The sequence below is a fragment of the Electrona antarctica genome, assembly GCF_951216825.1.
Source record: "Electrona antarctica genome assembly, chromosome: 11".
NCBI lineage: Eukaryota > Metazoa > Chordata > Actinopteri > Myctophiformes > Myctophidae > Electrona > Electrona antarctica.
In genome coordinates, this window is record NC_136792.1 from 6,745,855 (window position 1) to 6,768,086 (window position 22,232).

A 22,232-nucleotide genomic window follows, 5' to 3' on the forward strand; every position below is an offset into this window, starting at 1 on the left:
GAGTCTATTCCTTCTCAGGGCACATCGACTCCAGAGTCTATTCCTTCTCAGGGCACATCGACTCCAGAGTCTATTTCTTCTCAGGGCACATTGACTCTAACCTGACTCCGCCAGATGGGGCAGCAGAGAGTACACTGGGTTCCCCCAGGAGGGGGGAACCCAGTGTACTCTCTGCTGCCCCATCTGGCGGAGTCAGGTTACATTGACTCCAGAGGGGCTTCATCCTTCAAATATTATTCAAGTGTTCTATCCTTTCTTTTTATTTCTGAAAACAATGAACAACTCACATTTTATTTCTTTTTTTTTTACTGTACAAATGACCAAAAAAAGAAAAAGAAAAAAGATACATTTTAAAATCGCACATTTCTTCTTTTAACGCACTACGAGTGGCGACACGTCGTAAACGTGTCGATGATGCACTGGTCTGGATACTGTCAGGTGGATGAGAGGAAATCATGGTTAGATCTTCTGGTTCCCGTCCTGGGATGCTGCTTCAAATTCAAACTTAAAGTCCACCCAAATCCAAACTCAAAGAAAGAAAGAGGTTGAAACTGAAGATAGAATTCTGTGTGTTGTGGTGGAGGGAGGGGGGGGGGGGGGGGGGGCTTCAGAGCCATCCTTACAGGACATTTCAACAGTTTTCTTTTAAACCCCCGCCCCGCCGCGCGCAGGGTCATTTTTATTTTGTTTCCTTTCTCTTTGAGAAATGAAATCTTCCGTTCCGAGAGGCAACAGTCTGTGTGGGTGTGAATGAGGGACTTGATAAAAACATGTCTTCTCTAGTGCTTCATGTAATGGCTACAACATGCACTGGAGTCAAGACTATAGGATATACGCAGCCATTAAAAAAAAAAAAAGGACTCGCCAGTGAGTGATGCTTGTATCTCTTCGGCGTGTGACATAATACATCGAGCACCATGTCCCTTTTCCACCTCATAAGCACCCTCCTTTACCCCCACCCATCCAAAACCAGAGCCATGTGTCTTATCGCCCCCAGTCCCTCGTCAGCCGAGGCAGGGACGGGTGGGGCCCGAGCTCTGGGCCAATAGGAAGGCCTGCACCACTTCCTGGGTCTGCTGGGGCGTGGTGTTGACATCCTCCAGGGCGTCGGCGACAGCAAACTGGCGGTCCCTCAGGCGGTTCCAGTTGGATAGCACGTTGTGGTACTCAAAGACCTTCTCGTAGTTCCCCACCGAGTTGTACAGTTTGATCAGACCCCGGTAGTCGTACTCCAGGCCACTGTATCCCTCTCCGAACAGCTTCTTACCTAGGAGAACATGTTCAGAGTTTCTCCTGAAATCCTCCAAAAGCCAGATGTGGAAAGGGTGCATGTGTTTGGTCCGACGTACTAACAGTCCTACAGTCATGAGTCCCGACATCCTACCCAAAACCCAACCCTAAAACTAACCTCACAGGAAGCCACAGGTTAGTTTTAACCCGGCCTCGGGTTAGTTGTAACCTACCACGCATGCCGGGAGCCACGGGTTAGTTTTAACCCGGCCTCGGGTTAGTTGTAACCTACCACGCATGTCGGGAGCCACGGGTTCGTTTTAACCCGGCCTCGGGTTAGTTGTAACCGGCCGCGCATGTCAGGAGCCACGGGTTCGTTTTAACCCGGCCGCGGGCTAGTTGTAACCTACCACGCATGCCGGGAGCCACGGGTTAGTTTTAACCCGGCCACGGGTTAGTTGTAACCGGCCGCGCATGTCAGGAGCCACGGGTTCGTTTTAACCCGGCCGCGGGTTAGTTTTAACCGGCCGCGCATGCCGGGAGCCACGGTGTTGTCGGACAAATGCCTGTCGGACTGTTAGTAACCAACGTATGCACCCCTTTGTGAAAATAACATTTTTACAAAATGACACAAACTTCCTCAGACATTTTTTCTTAGGGACTTCCTACTACTGAATCCAGGTCAACTGCTAATGGAAACAACCAACCAACCAATTACATGACCCGGGCATGCCACAGCCTCAGAATGACAGAGTAATCCCAATTTGTATTGTGCGCAGCTCACCGATGGCGATGGAGCGTAGGTAGAGTCTCTCTGCATCTTCGTACTGGTTCATGTCGTAGTTGTAGAGAGAGGCCAGGTGGCCCACAGACAGTGCCACCTCGTAGTCCTCCTGACCCAACAGCTGCTCCTTAATCTGGATGGCCTTGATGTGCATCTCCTCCGCCTCCTGGTGGGCCATGTGCACACACACACACACACACACACACACACACACGCACACACACACACACACACACACACACACTTAAAGACGACTGAAGATATCAAATCAAGCGTTAGTTTACATCTCCTGAGACTCCACTGGCACTGACACTACTGTGATGTCAATGTGTTTGCTTGGGTTAGTACATGTTGTGTACTACTACTACTACTACTGGGAAAAGGAATGTTCCCAGTTTGATGCCCGACTCCCCCTGCTTTAGTCTCAATGTCTCATCAATCAATTTAATGTCTTAGAATGAGTCCCTCACTATGATGTGGGAAATGCGTGCGTGCGTGCGTGCGTGCGTGCGTGTGTGCGCGTATTCTGTGTGTGTGTTTGTTCGTTCGTTCCTTGGGGGATAAATTAAAGTCCGTCCCGACGGACAGAGACTTGCTGCGTTGACCAGTGGGGGGGGGGGGGGGGGGGGGGGGGGGGTGCATGTGCGTGCGCGCGTCGTAATAATATCATATTCTAGTTTGTTTCGTGGAACAAATCGACCAAAGCACAGCCGTGTACCGTATATACCGTACATGTACCGTATGTACACGGATGCACAAAAAACACTCCTTGGACTAAATTCGGCACTTGCCCAAACTGTGCTGACCTCATCACATTTCATCACATTTGTGATGGCGGCTATGACCGTTTTTAGACAAAGGAGTGTTTTTTGTGCAAAACGAATGCTTGGAATGGATTCAGAATTATGAAAACCCCCTAGTTTGACACGTCACATGATACTGAAAGAATGGATTCACTGGTTCTCAAACTATTTCATGTCAAGGACCCCCAGAATTATCTGTATAATTGTCCGCAGACCCCCATCTGAAAATATGTTGTTCCAGGGAAATGCAACACACACACACACACACACACACACACACACACACACACACACACACACACACACACACACACACACACACACACACACACACACACACACACACACACACACACACACACACACACACACACACACACACACACACACACACACACACACACACACACACACACACACACACACAGTTCTCCTACCTTGAACTTCCTCATGGACTGGTATAGACGGCCCAGGTTTCCGTAGTGTTTGGCTGTCTGGACATTGAACTCTCCAAAGGCCTTCTTGGCCAGCTGCAGGGAGGACAGGTGGAGGTCATGAGCCTCCTGGAGGAGACGCTCCTCCGTCTCCTTGTTGTGACAGTCGATGGCGATCTCCTCCAGGATCAGGGCTGAGGGAAACACACACATGACAACTCAGAACGGTGTTTCATTGGTCCCCTGTTGCTGTGTCAATTACAGGTCTGCTTGCTTTTTCCAGTTCGGTCTGTGCTTTAACTCTTTACAGAGCCAGTTTAAACTTTGGGCGGGAACCCCTTTTGGTGTTAGCATTATGTTATGCTTTAGCTATTGAAAAATAGCAGATCTACAAGCTCATAGCGCGCCACCGAGTGTGGTCAGATCGTTCTCATAATGACTATGAAGTAAAAAATCTGTGAAGTTCTTTGTAAATTTGCTTTGCCTAGATCTTATTTTCAACTGCACTGTTTCATGGACTGATGTATTTTCCTATTGGCAAATGTGATGTGTTTTGCATGAGAATATATTAAATACGCATTACGTGTGCCTGGCCAGTTGCCATCCCATGCTCAGGTTTTGTTTTTGCACTGAATATTTTGAATCTACGTTAGTGGAGGGTTTTATTTGTTAAACCCTTTTAAGTTAAAAACAGCCCATAGATATTTATAACTCAGGTTTATTGTAGTTTAGTTCTTCTGAAGCAAAAAACATCATGAGGAAACTTGTAAAAGCAACTAAGGCTGACCGATTTACTTTGAAGCTTTGTTGGCTGCCAAGGGACTCAAATGGGAATACACAGTGCATTTATTCATATATTCATTTGTTTTCATCCCACTTTATTTTTTAACCCCATGTACAAGCTCACAATTTGTTGCAGTGTGACATTTTGAGAGCTCGTAGATATTCTTCCCTCCTATTGGTTAATTGGTCCAAAGATGGTTAACCCATTCAGGCCTGACATTAAAATAAAATTAAAAAAAAAAAGTTTTCTAAATCATGACAATTTTCTGAAAGATTTGAGGCACATTTTAACGATTTAAAAAAAAAATAGCAGACCTACAAGTTCATAGCGCCACTCGGTGGTGCGCTATGAGCTTGTAGATCTGCTATTTTTCAATAGCTAAATTATAACATAATGTTTAAAACACCAAAAGGGGTTCCCGCCCAAAATGGGATAATTTAGGAAGATTCGCCCTCCCGAATCTTCCTAAATTAACCATCTTTGTTTGGCTTCCCTGAACCCCGACCAACTCCTCCCCCAATAACAAATAAATCATAGACTCACAAACACATATTACACATACCACCGTGTCTGTTTGTCTTCTCTATGGCACACTTGGCACAGGCACCGACCTTTCTACACAGTGGCAGGCAATGAGCTGCTTGGCTTACCTTTGACTCTCTTGGAGGAGGCCAGCAGCAGATGGTCCTCAGGGAGAATGTGAGTTATAATGTCTATGGCACGTTCTGCATGGAATCTAGAGAGAGAGACACATTCAAGTTACCATCACACAGAAAAAACAATTCTGAGAAAATCAAGTTGTTTCCCTTTAAGAAAATTGTTTTTCAAAAACACTGCTACTCTCCCGATATCGACCGGAGTCATGGAGGTCAAAACATAATCACTCAGTGAATTGAGCGCTCCTCCAGTGTGCACACACACACACCACACCACACCACACCACACCGGATGCTGCTATTTCAGTTACAAGTCTTAAAACCAATCAAGAACCACCACCATTATTGGCACTAGTTCTCCGTACCCATCGCTATTCAATGACCTTCAACAACACGGTAAGAACGAGCCTGCACACTGTGACACGGCATGAGTCACAGTCCACCGTCTCTGCAATGTAATTAGCCTGCAGGGCCACAAATAGCAGACCCCCAGACTCCATCCAGGGCTTCCTCCCTGCAGGGCCACAAATAGCAGTCCCCCAGACTCCGTCCAGGGCTTCCTCGTACTCACAGAGCGTTGTCGAACTTCCCAGAGCTGTACTGGTGTACATAGGAGGAGTAGGCCAGGTCTTCATGCGCCGTGGCCACATGGATGTTCTTCCCCCCAAACACAGACTGTCTGATGTCCAGGGCCGTCTGGGCAGAGAGAATGGGGTGAGACACCAAATATGGTTTCCGTTATATACATTTGCAAATATACACTATATTACTTATTCTGGATTCTTTCTCCACGTACTGCTAACCCATTTTTACCTGAGATCAGATTCTAAAAATGTCTTCTACATCCTGACAGTTTTCTGAAAAAGCTATGTTTCTATGTCAGTCGTTCTTCGATTTTTCTATATTTTTTTTCAATAGCTAAATTATAACCTAATGTTTAAAACACCAAAAGGGGTTCCCGCCCAAAATGGGTTAATCTGGAAGTAGCTTCTGAACAGAATAGAATTTACCACACTGGTGTTCAGTAGTAAAGTATTTAGGATTAGCAACATACGTTTTGTCATTTGCGTGCTCAATACAGACAGGACCTACCTGGTAAATGGCAACGGATTGGCATATGTTGTCTACATTTAATAAGTAAAAGCCATAATCTAGCAGCGTGTCCGAGTATTTGGGATGCTTGTGTCCAAAGTGTTCTCTGCAATACAAAAGAAAAGCATTCGGAAGTTAAAAAAGTGATTGTTTTCTTTTATTATATATTATCCAATGTCTTAAAAAGGTTCTACAACATGAAACCACTAGATGTTGCACTACACTCCACAACACCTCTGTTGTTTCCTATTTTCCTGAATAGTACCTGCATCAGCTGCCTTTAACCCATTTTGACCTGAGATCAGATTCTAAAAATGTCTTCTACATCCCGACAGTTTTCTGAAAAAGCTATGTTTCTATGTCAGTCGTTCTTCGATTTTTAAAAAATAGCAGACCTACAAGCTCGTAGCGCGCCACTTGGTGGCGCACTATGAGCTTGTAGATCTGCTATTTTTCAATAGCTAAAGCATAACATAATGCTAACACCAAAAGGGGTTCCCGCCCAAAATGGGTTAAGGTCAGTTGATGAAACTAACAATAATTTTGCACCCGACTAAATGATCAAAATTATTATTTCACACACATTATTTTGTTAAAAGTGATACTTTTATGTTGCACCTTTTAAAACCATTGGATGTTTTTATTATTATTATTATTATTAGTCTACATAAAAATGCTATCAATCTGACCTATACAATATGATCCATTACCTTGCTAGGAACACTGCATGTTTGATCAGCTGTTCTGCTTTCCTGAACTCCCTCTTCACCACACAGGCCTGCACGCAGTCAGAGAAACATCCACAACGTTATGCCTTATGCATATTAATACAGTATACGAGTAGTTATAAAAGTAGGATCCATGGAACATGGTCCGTAAAGGCCCTTGACATGGCGAATTAACAGTTTACTTATAGACCTTTTTTCGCAAGCACACATTGTGAAATTTGTGACAAGCCATACATGGTTATAACATTAATTAAATTAGTTAAATTTAGGTTAAACTCAACGACAGTGTGTGTACAACGTCTTCTTTACAGTTAACATTCTGTCAAAACAGAATAACTTTAACGAAACATACTCCCAAATAATATCACTGCATGCCATATACATCCTATGGTATGTCAACATGTCTGCTGTGAAAGGTTTGGGGATTAAGGAGTCCTTCTGTGTGGTTGTTTGCCATGTAAAGTGGCAGGCAACCACCGCAGATAATTGTGCTGAAGGACATGCAATACAGGTCTCTCTCCAGACAGAATCAAACTAGCAACGTGTCATGTGATTTTGTCATTGCCGTTGACACAGTATCCACAGTCAGCTACCAGTATGCTTCATGGATCAGATTGACACAGTATCCAGTCAGCTACCAGTATGCTTCATGGATCAGATTGACACAGTATCCAGTCAGCTACCAGTATGCTTCATGGATCAGATTGACACAGTATCCAGTCAGCTACCAGTATGCTTTCATGGATCAGATTGACACAGTATCCAGTCAGCTACCAGTATGCTTCATGGATCAGATTGACACAGTATCCAGTCAGCTACCAGTATGCTTCATGGATCAGATTGACACAGTACCCAGTCAGCTACCAGTATGCTTCATGGATCAGATTTCTATGACAAGCTGACCATCCGCTTTCACCAACATGCCGTGACGTAATGTGACAGGAACCAGCGATGTGAAGCTGACCTTGGATGCTTGTCTGAGGACGTCCACCACTACTTTGACAGGCAGGCCTGGTGTAATCTCCTTCATGGCTTCTATACACCATCTGTATGCCTGTGGGACATGACAGGGAGTAAGTCTTTAACAGATAGGTGAAAACAGTCAAGTGAGGCTCACTTAAATTTCTACTATATTTTAGTGTGTCTGTTCCTAAGTAAAGACCAACGTGGGATTCATGAAAGGGTGTGTAAAAATGTGTGGATTTGTGTGGACATCAGGCGTATCAGATGATGGATTCCGAATGATGCACACAATGCAAATGTGTGCATCATTTGCATTGTTTCATGGCCGGTTTAACACCATAAAGACCGGATGAATCACTCGCCAAATCTGAAAACAGATCTACAAGCTTACAATGCTTTGCATTGCAATGCTTTGCCAGCTTGTAGATCTGGTGTATTTGGCAAGCGAGTCCCTTGCGTGATGTTTGTTACGAGATATAAATGAAATATTTTTATGTATAAATGAGAAAGAAGAAACTTAGGTTTAACGTTGCAGGTGCAAATAATGGGCTAATGAAGAATGGCAGGATATTATATAAGCCTTTAGTATAAAATCTGATTGATTGTACACGTTTCGTGAATGAGGCCCATTGTGTCGGTGAGGTCCAGACATCCCCAAATGAGTCATTTAAAAGCTCACACATTGCATACATGTAAAGCATAATTCATCCAACACATCACCCATCAATACGGTGGAAATATCAACCTCACTATTATCCAGTGTAATCTACAAACATCCATATCACATACAGTATGGCTACTACCTCCTATAACACACCACAGAGACACATTCTGCTGCAGAGTAAGTGTCAGCTTTCCTGTTTTGACTATATAGTTGTGTATATTCGTACGTCTCTTAATGTTTTGATGAATTGAAAATGGTGGGCCCTATTGTAAACAAGTGTCTTTATGGTGTCTTCCACTCACAGTTAACAGTTTTTTGTATTGAGTTGTACTTGAAATGTACTGTAATTCTGCAAACTAATCAATCAATCAATTTCTGTACAGCCAGGCGTACCTCATCGTAGTGGCTTTTGGCGAAAAGCAAGGCACACAGCTCGCCGTACAGCGCTGCCTTGTTGGCCAGGTGACCATGTTTGGCTAGTTTGTCCATGTAGGATTGGGCCAACTTGAAGGTCTCTTCCCCCAGGTGATACTTACAGTTGCCATTGCGAACATGGAGCAGTCTATGGAGACAGGGAAACAAAAAGAGATCTGGTCACTGGCAGTGTTGATTTCGTCGACTAAAACTAAGACGGAAAATGTTCGTCGACTACGTTTTTTCACTGACGAAAACTGAATGGAAACTAAATGAAAACTAAGCTATGGTGACTAAAACTAAGACTAAATATACTGACAATTTCATCAACAAATAAAAACTAGACTAAAATGCTAAGAAGGGACTAGTGGACAAGAGATCCAGTATAAGTCATTTTACAATTGGTTGCATGCTGAAAATAGCCGATCTACAAGCTCACAACGCGTCGCGTTGTGAGCTTGTAGATCGGTTATTTTCAGCAAGTGTAAAAACTGTCATTACGACGGCATCAAAGCCCCGCCAAAATACAATTTAGTCGACTAAATCAACTGTAGATTTAGTCGACTAAAATCTTGACATTTAGTCGACTAAAATCTTGACATTTAGTCGACTAAAACTAGACTAACATCAAGACATTCCAGGTGACAAACATGTGACTAAGACTAAATGAAAACTATTCAAGAGACTATGACTAAACCTAAAATCTAAATTTGCTGCCAAAAACAACACTGGTCACTGGGATGAAGGTGAAAGTCGTTCTTGGCAGTCAGGTCCATTGGGGGGAGGGGGGGTTGTAAAAGCTGTCCGTGGTAGTTGATGAGTTAAGACCAAAGGTATTGGAGTCTGACCTGACGCAGCACTCCACAGCGCGGTACCAGTGCAGGACCTCATCATGGAGCGTGCACAGCTGCAGGCACGACAGGAACACCTTCTCTGCATCCCCATACCAGCCCGCATCAGACAGGAAGCCACCTACATGGCACATTATGGAGATATTAACATTAGGTACAAAGATTAACCTTATTAACTGCACTCACACACAATAAAATGGGACATTAGTGCCCTTAGCTTAAATGTAATACGGTCAAATTTGTGGATGTTATATATATTAATTGTGAATCAATGCAAAAGCTTTTGGAGTACATAATTTCTCCAAAATTGTCAAATATAACAACATATATACTATGATAGACACTAAAATTGTCTATCACAGTTTATAGCTCTATTTTGTTTCAGCAGCTTTCTCCAGATTAAAAGCCTCTACTTTAAATTCGGGGAAATATCGTACAGTCTTACTTTTAGGTCCTTTTATTAAATCACAATTTGTAACAAAATCAATTAAAATGTGTTTCAAACTTGTTTTTATTTTATTTACATTTGTCAACTTCTTGCAATTATATTTCAAAAGTGGGGGAAATTGGGGGGGGGATGAAATAGCAGACCAACATCTTGATTGAGATCTTTATCATTTGTGATGATTCCAGGAAGTAAGAGTTGGTTACACCAACAACGTTTCCCATTACTTGGTTGCAGTAAACGGTCATACGAGGACTGAACATGATCGTTAGGCCGAGCAGACAAACCCGTTCTAAAGCAGCATGTTTGGGAAGTAGCTCAGTAACAAAATATAACAAGCCATGTGCTTGTGCCATTTACTCGGTTCCACTTCTCAGAAACTCATCTGCTAGAACAGGGGTTCTCAACCCGTGGGTCGCGACCCCTCGGGGGGGGGGGGGGTCGCCAAATTATTTTAGGGGGTCCCCAAATTATTAAAAAATAAATAAAAATAGCAGACCTACAAGCTCGTAGCGCGCCACTCGGTGGCGCGCTATGAGCTTGTAGATCTGCTATTTTTCAATAGCTAAATTATAACAATGCTTAAAACATCAAAAGGGGTTTCCGCCCAAAATGGTTTAAGGTTATTGTAGCAGTCAATTTATATTGGGGGTCGGGAGGGGGCGGGGCGGGGGTCCCGAGACATTGCCAAAGCATTTCCGGGGGTCCCCGGCCAAAAACGTTGAGAACCCCTGTGCTAGAAGTATACAAAAAATCGAATGCCTGCTGAAAAGTAAACTTGGGTCCCTGTAACTCACATGGCACATATGATTAGTCCACTAACAGGTTGCATCACCAGACACCCCTGGTATATTCATTTAGCTTATATTGACTTGTGTTTTTGTCTTATTAGGCCTTATTGATGTCCATGTGCTCACAAACTTAATCCATTCTGGGCAGGAACCCCTTTTGGTGTTTTAACTAAGCATTATGTTATACTTTAGCTATTGAAAAATAGCAGATCTACAAGCTCATAGCGCGCCACAGAGTGGCGCGCTACGAACTTGTAGGTCTGCTATTTTTTAAAAATCGTGAAAATGTGGCACAAATCTTTGAATATCATATTCTTTCAGAAGACTATTTTTTTTTTTCGACGTCAGGCCTAAATGGGTTAAATATGGGATTCACTTTTCGGCCTTTTGGTTTGTCTATACGCCACTGGAATGAAGGGAGAACAAAAAATGACTTTTGAAATTTCAAAATGATGTCAGGTGTCTGACAAGCGCATGAACACACAAACGAATAGTGAGTGTGTTGTTGTCAGTTTCTTTTGTGACATAATCTCTGCTCTATTAGCTTGAATACAGGGCTCCTTAAAAATAGGACAATCAGAGAAAGAAAACTGGATGGATGTGTTTTAATGTTTGGCTACCTGGCAGGAACACTCTAGCATTATGTTCCCCCAGGCAAGTCATATCAGGGCAAACTGTATGTAGGCCACCTGTCTCAGTTTTTTAATACAGTACCACTCCACAGACACATTGGTGGTTGTGGAAGAAGTTAATCTTGTTTGATCCCTGCCACCTACCCAGAACAAACCCAAACTGAATGGCCTTCTCTTTGACGTGGGCGTCAGACTCTGCAATGTAGGAGCAGCGCCGGCTGAATGAGTTGGCCAGGACTGAAGCCACCTTCACGCCATGGTCCATCAGAGCCTGGAAGCAGTGGTGCAGGAGATGTCTAGAGAGAGACCACAAAACAACACAACATGGTCCATCAGAGCCTGGAAGCAGTGGTGCAGCAGATGTCTAGAGCAGTGTTTCCCAACCTTTGTGCCGCGGCACTTTTAACAACATATATGCTATGATTTGATGTGTCCAGGTGTGCCGCCTGATTTGACCGAAAATAACACTAACGCTCCACCGAAAGCAATCGTTGTTGTTGTCACACGTCTAACCATTAGACGTGCGATAACAACAACTACGGAACAATAGACTAACGACCCTCGGCCATTGAAATGTTAATGCTAAAGAGATGCATCCAGAAGACGCTACATTTCACCCCCTCCAGTAAGACTGGAGCGCACGTAGACAGCAGACACATAGTCCTACATATCCCGACCCAAACACTGAGGAGGTAAAGTAAACGTGACGTTGTTGTGCCACGAAAAATAGCTGTCCAAGTGTCCATACATTTTGTTCGCCTCGTTCGGCGAACAAAATCCTCCACAGAAGCGCAGTGATGCCTGATTTATTCTTTGTCGTACACGTGTTCCATGCTGAAAATGGCTGATTTACAAGCTCACAACGCGTTGCGGACGCAACGTGTTGTGAGCTTGTCGATCAGCTATTTTCAGCACGTGGAAATATGCAGGCTGTGAGAACTGAGACCCTTCACAATAAAAGCATGCAGCTTTCACAAGTTGGGCCATAATAAAGACAAGGAAAAGGATTAAGAATTAGGTGGCATTTCACATTGCATGTGAGCTATTTTTAGGCTATGAAAAGTGTGCCCTGGGACAAAAAAGTTGGGAAACACTGGTCTAGAGAGACCACAAAACAACACAACTAAGTCACTGTGGCAACACTGTCATGGTCCGCTGTGATGCTTAAACCCATTCAGGGCGGGAACCCCTTTTGGTGTTTTAAGCATTTGGTTAATGATAATAATAAGCAATAATATGTCAACATATTAATGACCTTTTTATTTTTTAGGTATTCAGACAGTCAGCAATGGGTCACAGAGACTAGCATTCTACCCATTGCTGGCTGAATACCAAAGAATAAAAAAATAAAAAGGTCATTCAAATTTGGACATATTATTGCTTATAGCAGCTTTAAAGGACCACTTCACCACTTTTCAACATCTCTTCATATAATTGGTCCTCACTAATGTTCATGATAAAACACCACCATTTTTTTCCTACTCAGTGGCTGTCCCTGGAACAACATATTTTCAGATGGGGGTCGGCGGCCAATTACATATCATTTTGGGGATTCTTGACATGAAAATGTTTTGAGAATGACATAGAATCGTCCTCAGGTCTAAATGGGTTAAATGGCGTATTGTTGGCATCAGCCAAGCAACAAGGGCCTCTATCCCCCTTTACAAGGCCCTAGACAAGGGAGATGGATTGCTGATTGAGTGCCACACCTACTGGTACCTACCAGTTACCTTGTAGAGAAAAGGCCTTGTGCACACCTACAAGGACAGGTGCGTCGGAGCAGGGCAACCAAATGCCAATCATGAGAAGAAAAGGGTCCCACACACTGTCTTCACTTATAGAGCAGCAGTTTTATTCAGAGTGACAACGTTTCGGTCTAAACGACCTTGACCCGAGATACCTGATGAAGGTCGTTTAGACCGAAATGTTGTCACTCTGAATAAAACTGCTGCTCTATAAGTGAAGACAGTGTGCGGGACCCTTTTCTTCTCAGGTACCAGCCCTTACCACACGTCTACCATGGTCATATGCTGAGCTAGTGGTGCCCGGTATCGAACCCAGAAGCTTGCATATCAAAGGAAAGCACTCTACTGACTGAGCTACAGTGCCATGATGACACTTTGCAATCTGATTTCACACAGAGATGTCATCACTCTGAAAGCCAAATTAATTTTGTTGCCATTTGTACCGATTTAACAAGTACAACATGGTTAGCAGAGTTAGTACAGTATGTGCCGTTTGAAGTTTCCTTAACAAGTGGAAAGAACAATGACCTCTCACGGCCAAGCTACACCAGGCTTTTCTTGCGCGTTTACCCTAAACGCGCGGCCCACGCGTGCGTTTTTTAAAATAGGACTGGACCTAAATTCAACGCATGGGTTTAGGGTAAACGCGCGCGTTGTGTGCGCAAAAAGCCTGGTGTAGCTTGGCCGTAAGTTGTTTCTGTGGAGCCCCTGACAGGTAAAATAAGAACATAGTCATTGGGAACTAAGGCAAATACGGTGGGGGGGGAGATTAGGTCAACAGGTGACATGGTCACACTCACATCCCACAACTCATGTATTCAGGCTTGTATAACCAGAGAAAAGCCAGTGGTTTTAAGGCATGGTCCACAGGGAATGAGACACGTTGCCTGCCCGACGCTTAGAAGATAAGACTTCTAATACAGCAGACAACAAAAAGTGGCACCTTGCGATTAGCTTTTAAGATGAAAAGTGAATTAAATAATGACATCCTATATTTGTATGACTGCTGCTATAGATGTGGGTTCTGTCACCTTTGTAAAACCAAACGGTTGATGATACGACTTGCTGCTCATTATAAATCTTAACCCATTTTGACCTGAGATCAGATTCTAGAAATGTCTTCTACATCCTGACAGTACTCTGAAAAAGCTATGTTTCTATGTCAGTCGTTCTTCGATTTTTCAAAAATAGCAGACCTACAACCTATGAGCTTGTAGATCTGCTATTTCTCAATAGCTGAAATGAAATGAAATGAAATGAAATGAAATGAAATGAAATGAAATGAAATCTATATTTACCCAGGGTATCTGGGCTAAGCTCAAGAACTTGTTTCCAGCCAGGCCCTGCTCATAGAACACATTTCATCGTAGTGGTTGATGCCTTGTTCAAGGGCATTTCAGCGGTGGTAATTTTAACGTGTCGGGCGGCTGGTTCGAACTGGGAACCTTCCGGTATCTAGACCGCGCCGCTATCCGTTCGGCCACCGCTGCCATAACATAATGCTAACACCAAAAGGGGTTCCCGCCCAAAATGGGTTAAACAACCATGGGCACGGGCGCCAACATTGACACAGGGGAGGGTGATCACTGGCACACTGGCATAAGACAGTTTTTTTTTAATATATATTTTTTATTTTGATGTGGTGTCATAATTATCAAGAAAATAAAAACATGGCACTTCATGTCAAAAAGGTTGCTGACCCCGTCTTACTGAATCCATTCCATTAATTGTGTGTGTGTGTGTGTTTGGAAGGAGTTCCTGTAATTATGTCATTATTACATGATTTTGTTGAATACTCAATTCTGATTTATCAATCATAGCACTCTTGCAGTCTTTTGTTTCTTGACAGCACACCGCCATTCTATTAATTCATGTTGCTATGAAAGCGGAACGTTGTAAGTCAAATTATTTATTTTGCTTGTAATTAGCCATGTAATAAGCAGGATAATGTATAGTAAGGTGGTCAAGATTCAAGGTTTTATTCATTATATCCCATATACTGGTACTGTACAATAATAATATTCTTTGTTTTGGCCACTCTGATCACAGCCACACGGAGGTGCATAAACACACACGGAGGGGCCTAAACACAGACGGGTCAAAAAGCAGAAGCGCTTCCTTTCATACAGATGTTTGTTTCCATCCCGGTCGGTCCCATTGTGTTCTCACCTTTTGTCTGAGGCCCGTAGGACTTTGGCAAAGACCTCCAGTTCACAGAACTCCCCACCCAGCTGGCAGAGCCGGCCCTGCTGGTAAAGCTGAGGAGAGAAAGGGACAGACAAGGAGAGAGGGGGACATTGAGATGAACACGGTGAGCAAAAGGAACTCTGTTCACTCACAACAATGTGGATGACAGTCCATCAGTGAGGAAACAAAAGGTGATGGGCGAGTCAACAGAGAGATCAAATGACCTCTGAGCAGAAGGCTATGCCCATATACCAGGGGTGCCCAAAAAGGTAGATCGCGATCTACCAGTAGATCACAAAGGCTGTGCAGGTAGACCACATGACATGGCATACAACATATTATCTAATTTAGATAAAATAATAATTTGTCATCTGACACTTGAATTAAGTTGTCTTGATTTATTGACAAAAATGGCCGTTAACCCACAATGGAATACTTTATTTTCTAGAGTGTTGTGCGCAAACAACAAATCAGTAAATTTAAAGTTATTAAAAAAAAGAAATAAAATTATAATTCCACCCCCCCCCCCCCCTCTATGTCCCCATTCCAAGTGCGTTTGTCATATTATGTAATGCCAGTGCCGCTATTCAGGTACATTTTTAAACTATGTTCAGCAATGGGATATTTTTGCGGTGGGTAGATGTTGTTGAGCTGGTCATTTTGAAGGTAGCTCTCAAGTCTCAAGTCAAACAAAGTGTGGGCACCCCTGCCCTATACACTCTGGAATTATGAGTGACATGACATCCTGGAACAGTACTATGGTCCCAATCAAATTACACTTCATTTGTAGTACTCTTTATTGTTGTTGAGCAAAACTACCAAGAAGTATATTTTAGTATATTTTATCTTAACGGTATTAAAGTTTATACATATTGTGTAACTCCGAGTAGCTACTCTACTCTACTACAGACAGAAACACAGAGAGCCCAATGACATAACCTATAGTCAGGATGGAACAGTTAGAAGTGATTGACACAGCACACCTCAGTTTAGCAACTGATTAACTGTCTTTCAGTGTAGTCAAGTACTTATCGGACAAACTAGGATCAATCGGGTAATCAAACAGCTGTATTTTTCAAATTTCAATGTGTCGTTATTATTATTAGTTTTATAACACCTGTGATAACTACAGTTAATCGTTTGCACATTGTTTTGTTATATTGTACTATTGTCGAACTACAGGTTACATGGTGATAGTACCATCACCTGATGAAGGCCGCTCACGGCCGAAACGTCGTGTCCTGAATGAAATGGTGTTTTAACAAAATAAACACTGTTGGAGCAAAGACTGTGTGCCGACTTCTCCTTCTCTGTATGCATCTACCTTTTGTCCAGCACCAGCAAGGAACTGGATGTGCGCACGCCACCTGCTTTTTAAACTACATGATGATAGTAAGCATGTTTACTAACTGCACTCAGATTACCTAGTACTTTTTTGTAGCTTGTTAGGCATAATCGGCATATTCCAGAACGTTTTGAATGAGCAGATAGATAACCCATTCAGTTACATTTATTATTCTTACATCGGAAGACTTTTTTTGATTGATTGATTGAAAATTTTATTAACAGTTTGCAGAATTACAGTACATTTCAAGCACAAACTCAATACAAAGGCTGTTAACTGTGAGTGGACGACCCAATTAAGCATTACACTTGTTTACAACAGGGTCCACCATGTTCAGACTTATTGTCTGTACTACAGGACAGCGTATTTTCACTGGAAAAAGACAATTATGTCCATCTAAAATGACGTGTCGGCTGTTAGGCTATGTATATGAAACTATCTGCCTAGCCAATCAATCAAGAACGATAGGCTAATTATGTTTCTGACTGTTTTTAAAGCAGGCTTCAGCATACTCTGCACTGTTCAGAAGTTCAAACAAAGCGATTCGCTGATGCCTGGCATGTCATCAAAATGTGCTGAGCTGGAAGTTGGTATACTCAGTGCCTCTACATGTTGGATTCTGTGATGGATGTCATCCAGTCCAGTGTCAATACTGGTCTATGTTCCACAATTTAGTTTTTACTCTATTATAGCTCTTTAGCTGATATATTACAGAATAAATAATAAGTTATTCATGTGTCATGATGAGGCATGCAAAGACCTTTCTACTATTATTTTATGGCTTTCTGCTTTATTTAGGGCAGGGCTGGGCAACAAAGAGTCAAGTGACTAAAGCAACACAAGTCTTGAATCATAAACTCATTGAACCCAGGACATTAGTTATGTGGTCAACAAGTCATGAACTGTATCCCACTCTTCCAGGACAAAGGGGCAAATAGGGCTGAACAGCATACACATCACAAATATGTGTGTGTAAACAAAACATTCCAGTGTTTTTCGATAACTTCAACACTTAAATAATCTTGTAAATTAACCATATTAAACTTTGAAGTGTCACACACCAAAAATAATGATGTACAGTAGGTAACATAATGAAAACTGTGCCAAAAGAGTCTTGTCCCCTAGAGGTCAAACTCAGTCAGTATAACTGGTTCGGTCCAGATTGAAACCGTTGGGAAATGTTTTAAGTTAAACAGGCTAAGCCTATCCTAAAGGCCATCATGTTGGGAGCAGAAAATCAATCTTGAAGAGGTCTCTGGTTTGAGAATACAGCGGTTTCTCTGTGCAATACAACAAAGGCTATTATTGCGGGATCTCTGTATAAAAGTGGCTAGTGAAGTGAGTGATTGTACATTTGTGATACATTTGATGAAGCAACAACCCCAGTTCTTCACTGATTCTTTGTTTTCTGATGACCACTCTTCATATACTAATCGGTTGGTGACCTTGAGTATTTGGCTAGCACTTACAAATGGGATGAGTCTTCCTGCTGCTCTGCTCACTTAGTTTGCCCCCACTCATATTGCCTTTTTTAAATCAGAGGAAGTAGTCTTGACTTGACCTCAGGAAGGATACATTTAAAACATTGTGAATGGGAATCATTCTGGACTGAGCTTTCTAAGCAGTTGAATATGAGGTTGATACAAGATTGAAAAAAGTCGGCCTGACCTCGAAATTTAAAAAAACTCTTCTAAATCCTCCAGTTTTCTGAAATAAATATTTTCACGATTTTTCAAAAATATTAATATTTTTCAATAGCTAAATTATAACAATGTTTAAAACACCAAAAGGGGTTCCCGCCCAAAATGGGTTAAGGCCTGTCTCAATTGGGATTAAAAGATGTTGGACTGGGATTGTGAGCCTGGTGTCTCGACCAGTTTGTGTGCATGTAGGATTGTACGTAGCATATAATTGCAATGTCCTACATTCAAATTCAACTCAAGACCTGCGTTTCTGTATGTCATTCCGCCCCTCTACCCTTCTTTCCCATCCCAATCCATCTCGATTGTACAGTCTAATAATGTGGGAATGTTTTTGACTCTCCAGGTGATAATTCATGCTGTAGGCTCTAGAAATGTATTTTTTTAAAAAGGTATGTGAAAAGCCAGGGTGTGGTGAAATTCAGTTGCACTGCGGGGGCGGGGGGCTCACTGACATAACTGCAAAGATCCAATGAACTTGACGAGTGAGCTGTGTGCTCAGTGTCCTAACTGTGTTGATCCAAAGCACATTACAAGGACAGGAAGCTGAGCATGAACTCAGGGGAGCATTCAGTAACATACACCTCTTCCCACGGTATTTCCCGTCACTAGAATACTCGCTGCTCTGCTAAATGTTGTGGCTATCACACTTTCTGTTAATGCAATCTACTATAGAAATATTAAGCTGTGCCGCTTATGAATCCTGCCTGTCTGAACATAATATACTCTGCTGGCTTTGTGCTAAAGAAGAAGTGATTGCAGAGTCCTTGTACTTTCTGAGTGGTCCTGTGTAAGTGGCAGGTCTTGTCACTTCACCATGTTGCCAAATTGTAATTTGTATGAATACTAATAATGTTTGAATATTGCCAAACTGAAATCTATATTTAGCAGGTCAGGTTTATATCTTCTTGCCATTTATCAATGCTCCATGTCCATGCTGCTGGCATTGTGCTTAGTTGTAGTTACAAGTTAGCTTGATTGATTGATTGAAATATGTAACAGTTTGCAGAATTACAGTACATTTCAAGCACAAACTCAATACAAAGACTGTTAACTGTGAGTGGACGACCCAATTAAGCATTACACTTGTTTACAAGAGGGTCCACCTTGTTCAATTCAGCTCCCAACAAGGAAATAGAAAACATAGAAGATACATTCATTCATGTCAACCAGCTCACATCCACACTAAGATGTTTTAATTTGAAAACACATCACTTCTGCATGTGCTTGCACCTACGTAGCATCCACACCACTCTGGTATTTTTTTAAACCCCTTGTGAAAACTCTGGCAATGCATGTTAGTCTGGACGAGTGGAGTGGAGACATTTTGAAAACGATGATGTACAGTAGAGTGAGTAGACACTGGTGTTCACGAAACATTTGTTGTAAATTGCTTTGTTAGTTTGTTTTTGCCATCTTATAGACATGAGCAAAAACAATCTTCAATCCTGGGTTATTTTTGTTGTTTAACTAATATAAAATTTTTGCTCAATTTTGACTTTGAAATTTGAATTATCCTATTCTTTGAGCAATATCAATAGTGGTACCACACTACCAAGTGCCAAACCTCAAATGAAACAATGAACATTTGTTTCAATCAGGCTGCTCTGGTTATAACAATACTAATAGTATTAGGTAGATATATATAGATGTATATAGGAATGTATGTATATAATATGTATATAGGAAGATATGCACACTCACGGAGCACATAATGTGTATCTGCAAGCGAAAATCTCTAAAATACACATTCCCGTTTAGTTCTATACAATCACAAGTCTAAGAACATTACCCATCATTGTGACAATAGAGACTAACAGCATGTGTGCGTTTCAGCACAGACGCATGCCTGTGGCAACCTAAAACGACTTAAACACCCCTCCCCAATCTAAATCCACAGTCAAATAAATGTAAAATGGCTGACAAATGTCAAAATGTGATATGCCTGGTCGGTACACAAATGCACACATTGCACAGTTATAGGGTACGTGAATGGTGATATGTGATCTGTGGAGTTATGGACAGAGATCATTCCTGACAAAACTGCTACAACTCTTGTGTGTGGTTTTAATTTACAATGAAAACACCTTAGTGTGGATGTTGCCCCAGTATAGGTGAATTAAATAGGAAACATTATTGAATACTATTCTTCCAATTAAGTATTCCATGATTGGGGGGGGGGGGGGGGGGGGGCTCACTAAATGTGACATTACAGTAAAATTACATTTTATGAACTTAGAGTAGACTGTTCTAGCTGAGTGAAACAGCATGTTTCTGTTTATATACTACTATAACAACAACAACAACAACACTAGTAAACAAGTCAGTCCTGAACCCTGACTAGTGTGATTGAATGGGTCTTGTTGATATCGTCCAGCCCTGCCCAGCCCTACGTTACAGTGCATGCATATGATATGCCCATTAAGTTAAGAAGACCCCTGGGTGGGAGGATCGGTTCTCTTTAAATCAAAACACAACTAACGTTACTGTAAGCATCCGACACGAAACCGGGTGATTATTTCACCAACGACAGCTTCGATGGCAAAAGAACAAACAACGAGTGATTCGATTGGTTTTCAAAACTTTTTTTACAATAGCAATTCTGAAGAATGAGGCTTGGTTATAACCCAGCTAGGCTAACCCACTGCCTCTCTTTTTTGACAGAGCTCACTTTAGCAGCTAAGAGCTAAAACGAATAACCGATCCGTTCACTCGGACGGCCTTTTGGGCCGCTGACAACACCGGGGAATCGATCCACCTTACCTTATAATAGACGTCGAACTGTATGTTTTCTGGCAGCGAGCGTATGTCCCTCCTGGAGCGGCTGTAGTTGTCCACCACGGCCGAAATAGCCGTGTTGTACAGCGTCTCTGGGATCCATTCGAGCTCTACAGCAGCCATATTGTATTCTCTCTCCCCTCTCCAAAAAAAAAACCCCAACAGCAGCCTAGGATAAAAGATTCCAAGGATGAGACGGTGACATCACAAGGCATCGCGGAAGTGTTATGCTATATCAGAGCCCCATCGAGCCCTTTTTCGACAACTGTAATCTGTAGTCGTGTGAAAATTTAAAGTATTTAAAATGGCAAAAATGCCCGTACATTTTCCTTTCGTCCTTCTTCGAAAGAAGAATAAATTACAACCTTTTAGATAAAGCACTTCCGCTAGATGGCGCTGAAGCCCGATTTATATCAGCCTACAAGCTCACAGCGCGTCACGAACGCGATGCGCTGTGAGCTTGTAGATCGGCTATTTTCGGCGCGCGACACGTACGGCGGAGGATAGTATAGGCCCAATCGTTACATCACTGATAAATCCTTGGTGTTGACGACCGACAGCCCTCCTCCTATCCTAACTCTAAACAGCTACATCTGATTTGACCATCTACAGTAAAAAAAAAAATAATAACAATAACTTTCTGTACGAGTCCCCGTCATACAAACCTTTGAATTCTAGCTAGTGATAATTGCACTTTAGCTGAGTTACGACAATCCCTTGAGCGCTGTCCGATTTTACATCCCTCTCCTCCTTCATCTCTATCGCTGTCCGTTCTTTCCTTTGCAGACAGCTTTTCGTGCATCGGGTGTTTTTTTGCCTCTTTAGCTCATTATTTTTTACTCCGTTCCATTTCCACTCCCTTTACTCCGTCCATTATGTACTGTCTGTAAATTGAGATTTTGTTGAGTGTAATATTGGTTATTATCAGAAACAATTAGGCATAAACATTTGTTGTGTATTTCGACAAAAAAGTACCTTATGCCTGCCCGTGCCTCGACCCCCGACGCATGCTTTAGTAGGTAATGGTATGATGCAATTTTTGGCAAGCATTTTTAACATTTAATGAACCACATGAGTCATAGGCTATCTCTAATAATGCCATGCCATTGATTGATTGATTGAAAATTGTATTAACAGTTTGCAGAATTACAGTACATTTCAAGCACAAACTCAATACAAAGGCTGTTAACTGTGAGTGGACGACCC

At 42.2% G+C, this 22,232-nt stretch overlaps 1 protein-coding gene across 1 annotated transcript; it reads right to left on the bottom strand.

The window, feature by feature from the left end:
• Positions 1-244: 244 nt before the first annotated feature.
• Positions 245-21,798, bottom strand: appbp2 (amyloid beta precursor protein (cytoplasmic tail) binding protein 2). The gene is made up of 14 exons (XM_079514477.1): positions 21,692-21,798; positions 21,012-21,195; positions 15,186-15,274; positions 11,416-11,567; positions 9,401-9,524; positions 8,532-8,700; positions 7,476-7,565; positions 6,494-6,561; positions 5,784-5,889; positions 5,263-5,387; positions 4,686-4,771; positions 3,255-3,445; positions 2,015-2,180; positions 245-1,267 (listed from the first exon to the last, which is right to left on the bottom strand). The coding sequence occupies exons 2-14, from the start codon at positions 21,147-21,149 to the stop codon at positions 1,005-1,007; spliced, it is 1,767 nt and encodes a 588-aa protein (XP_079370603.1). The 5' UTR covers positions 21,150-21,195; positions 21,692-21,798; the 3' UTR covers positions 245-1,004.
• Between the last annotated feature and the right edge of the window lie 434 nt (positions 21,799-22,232).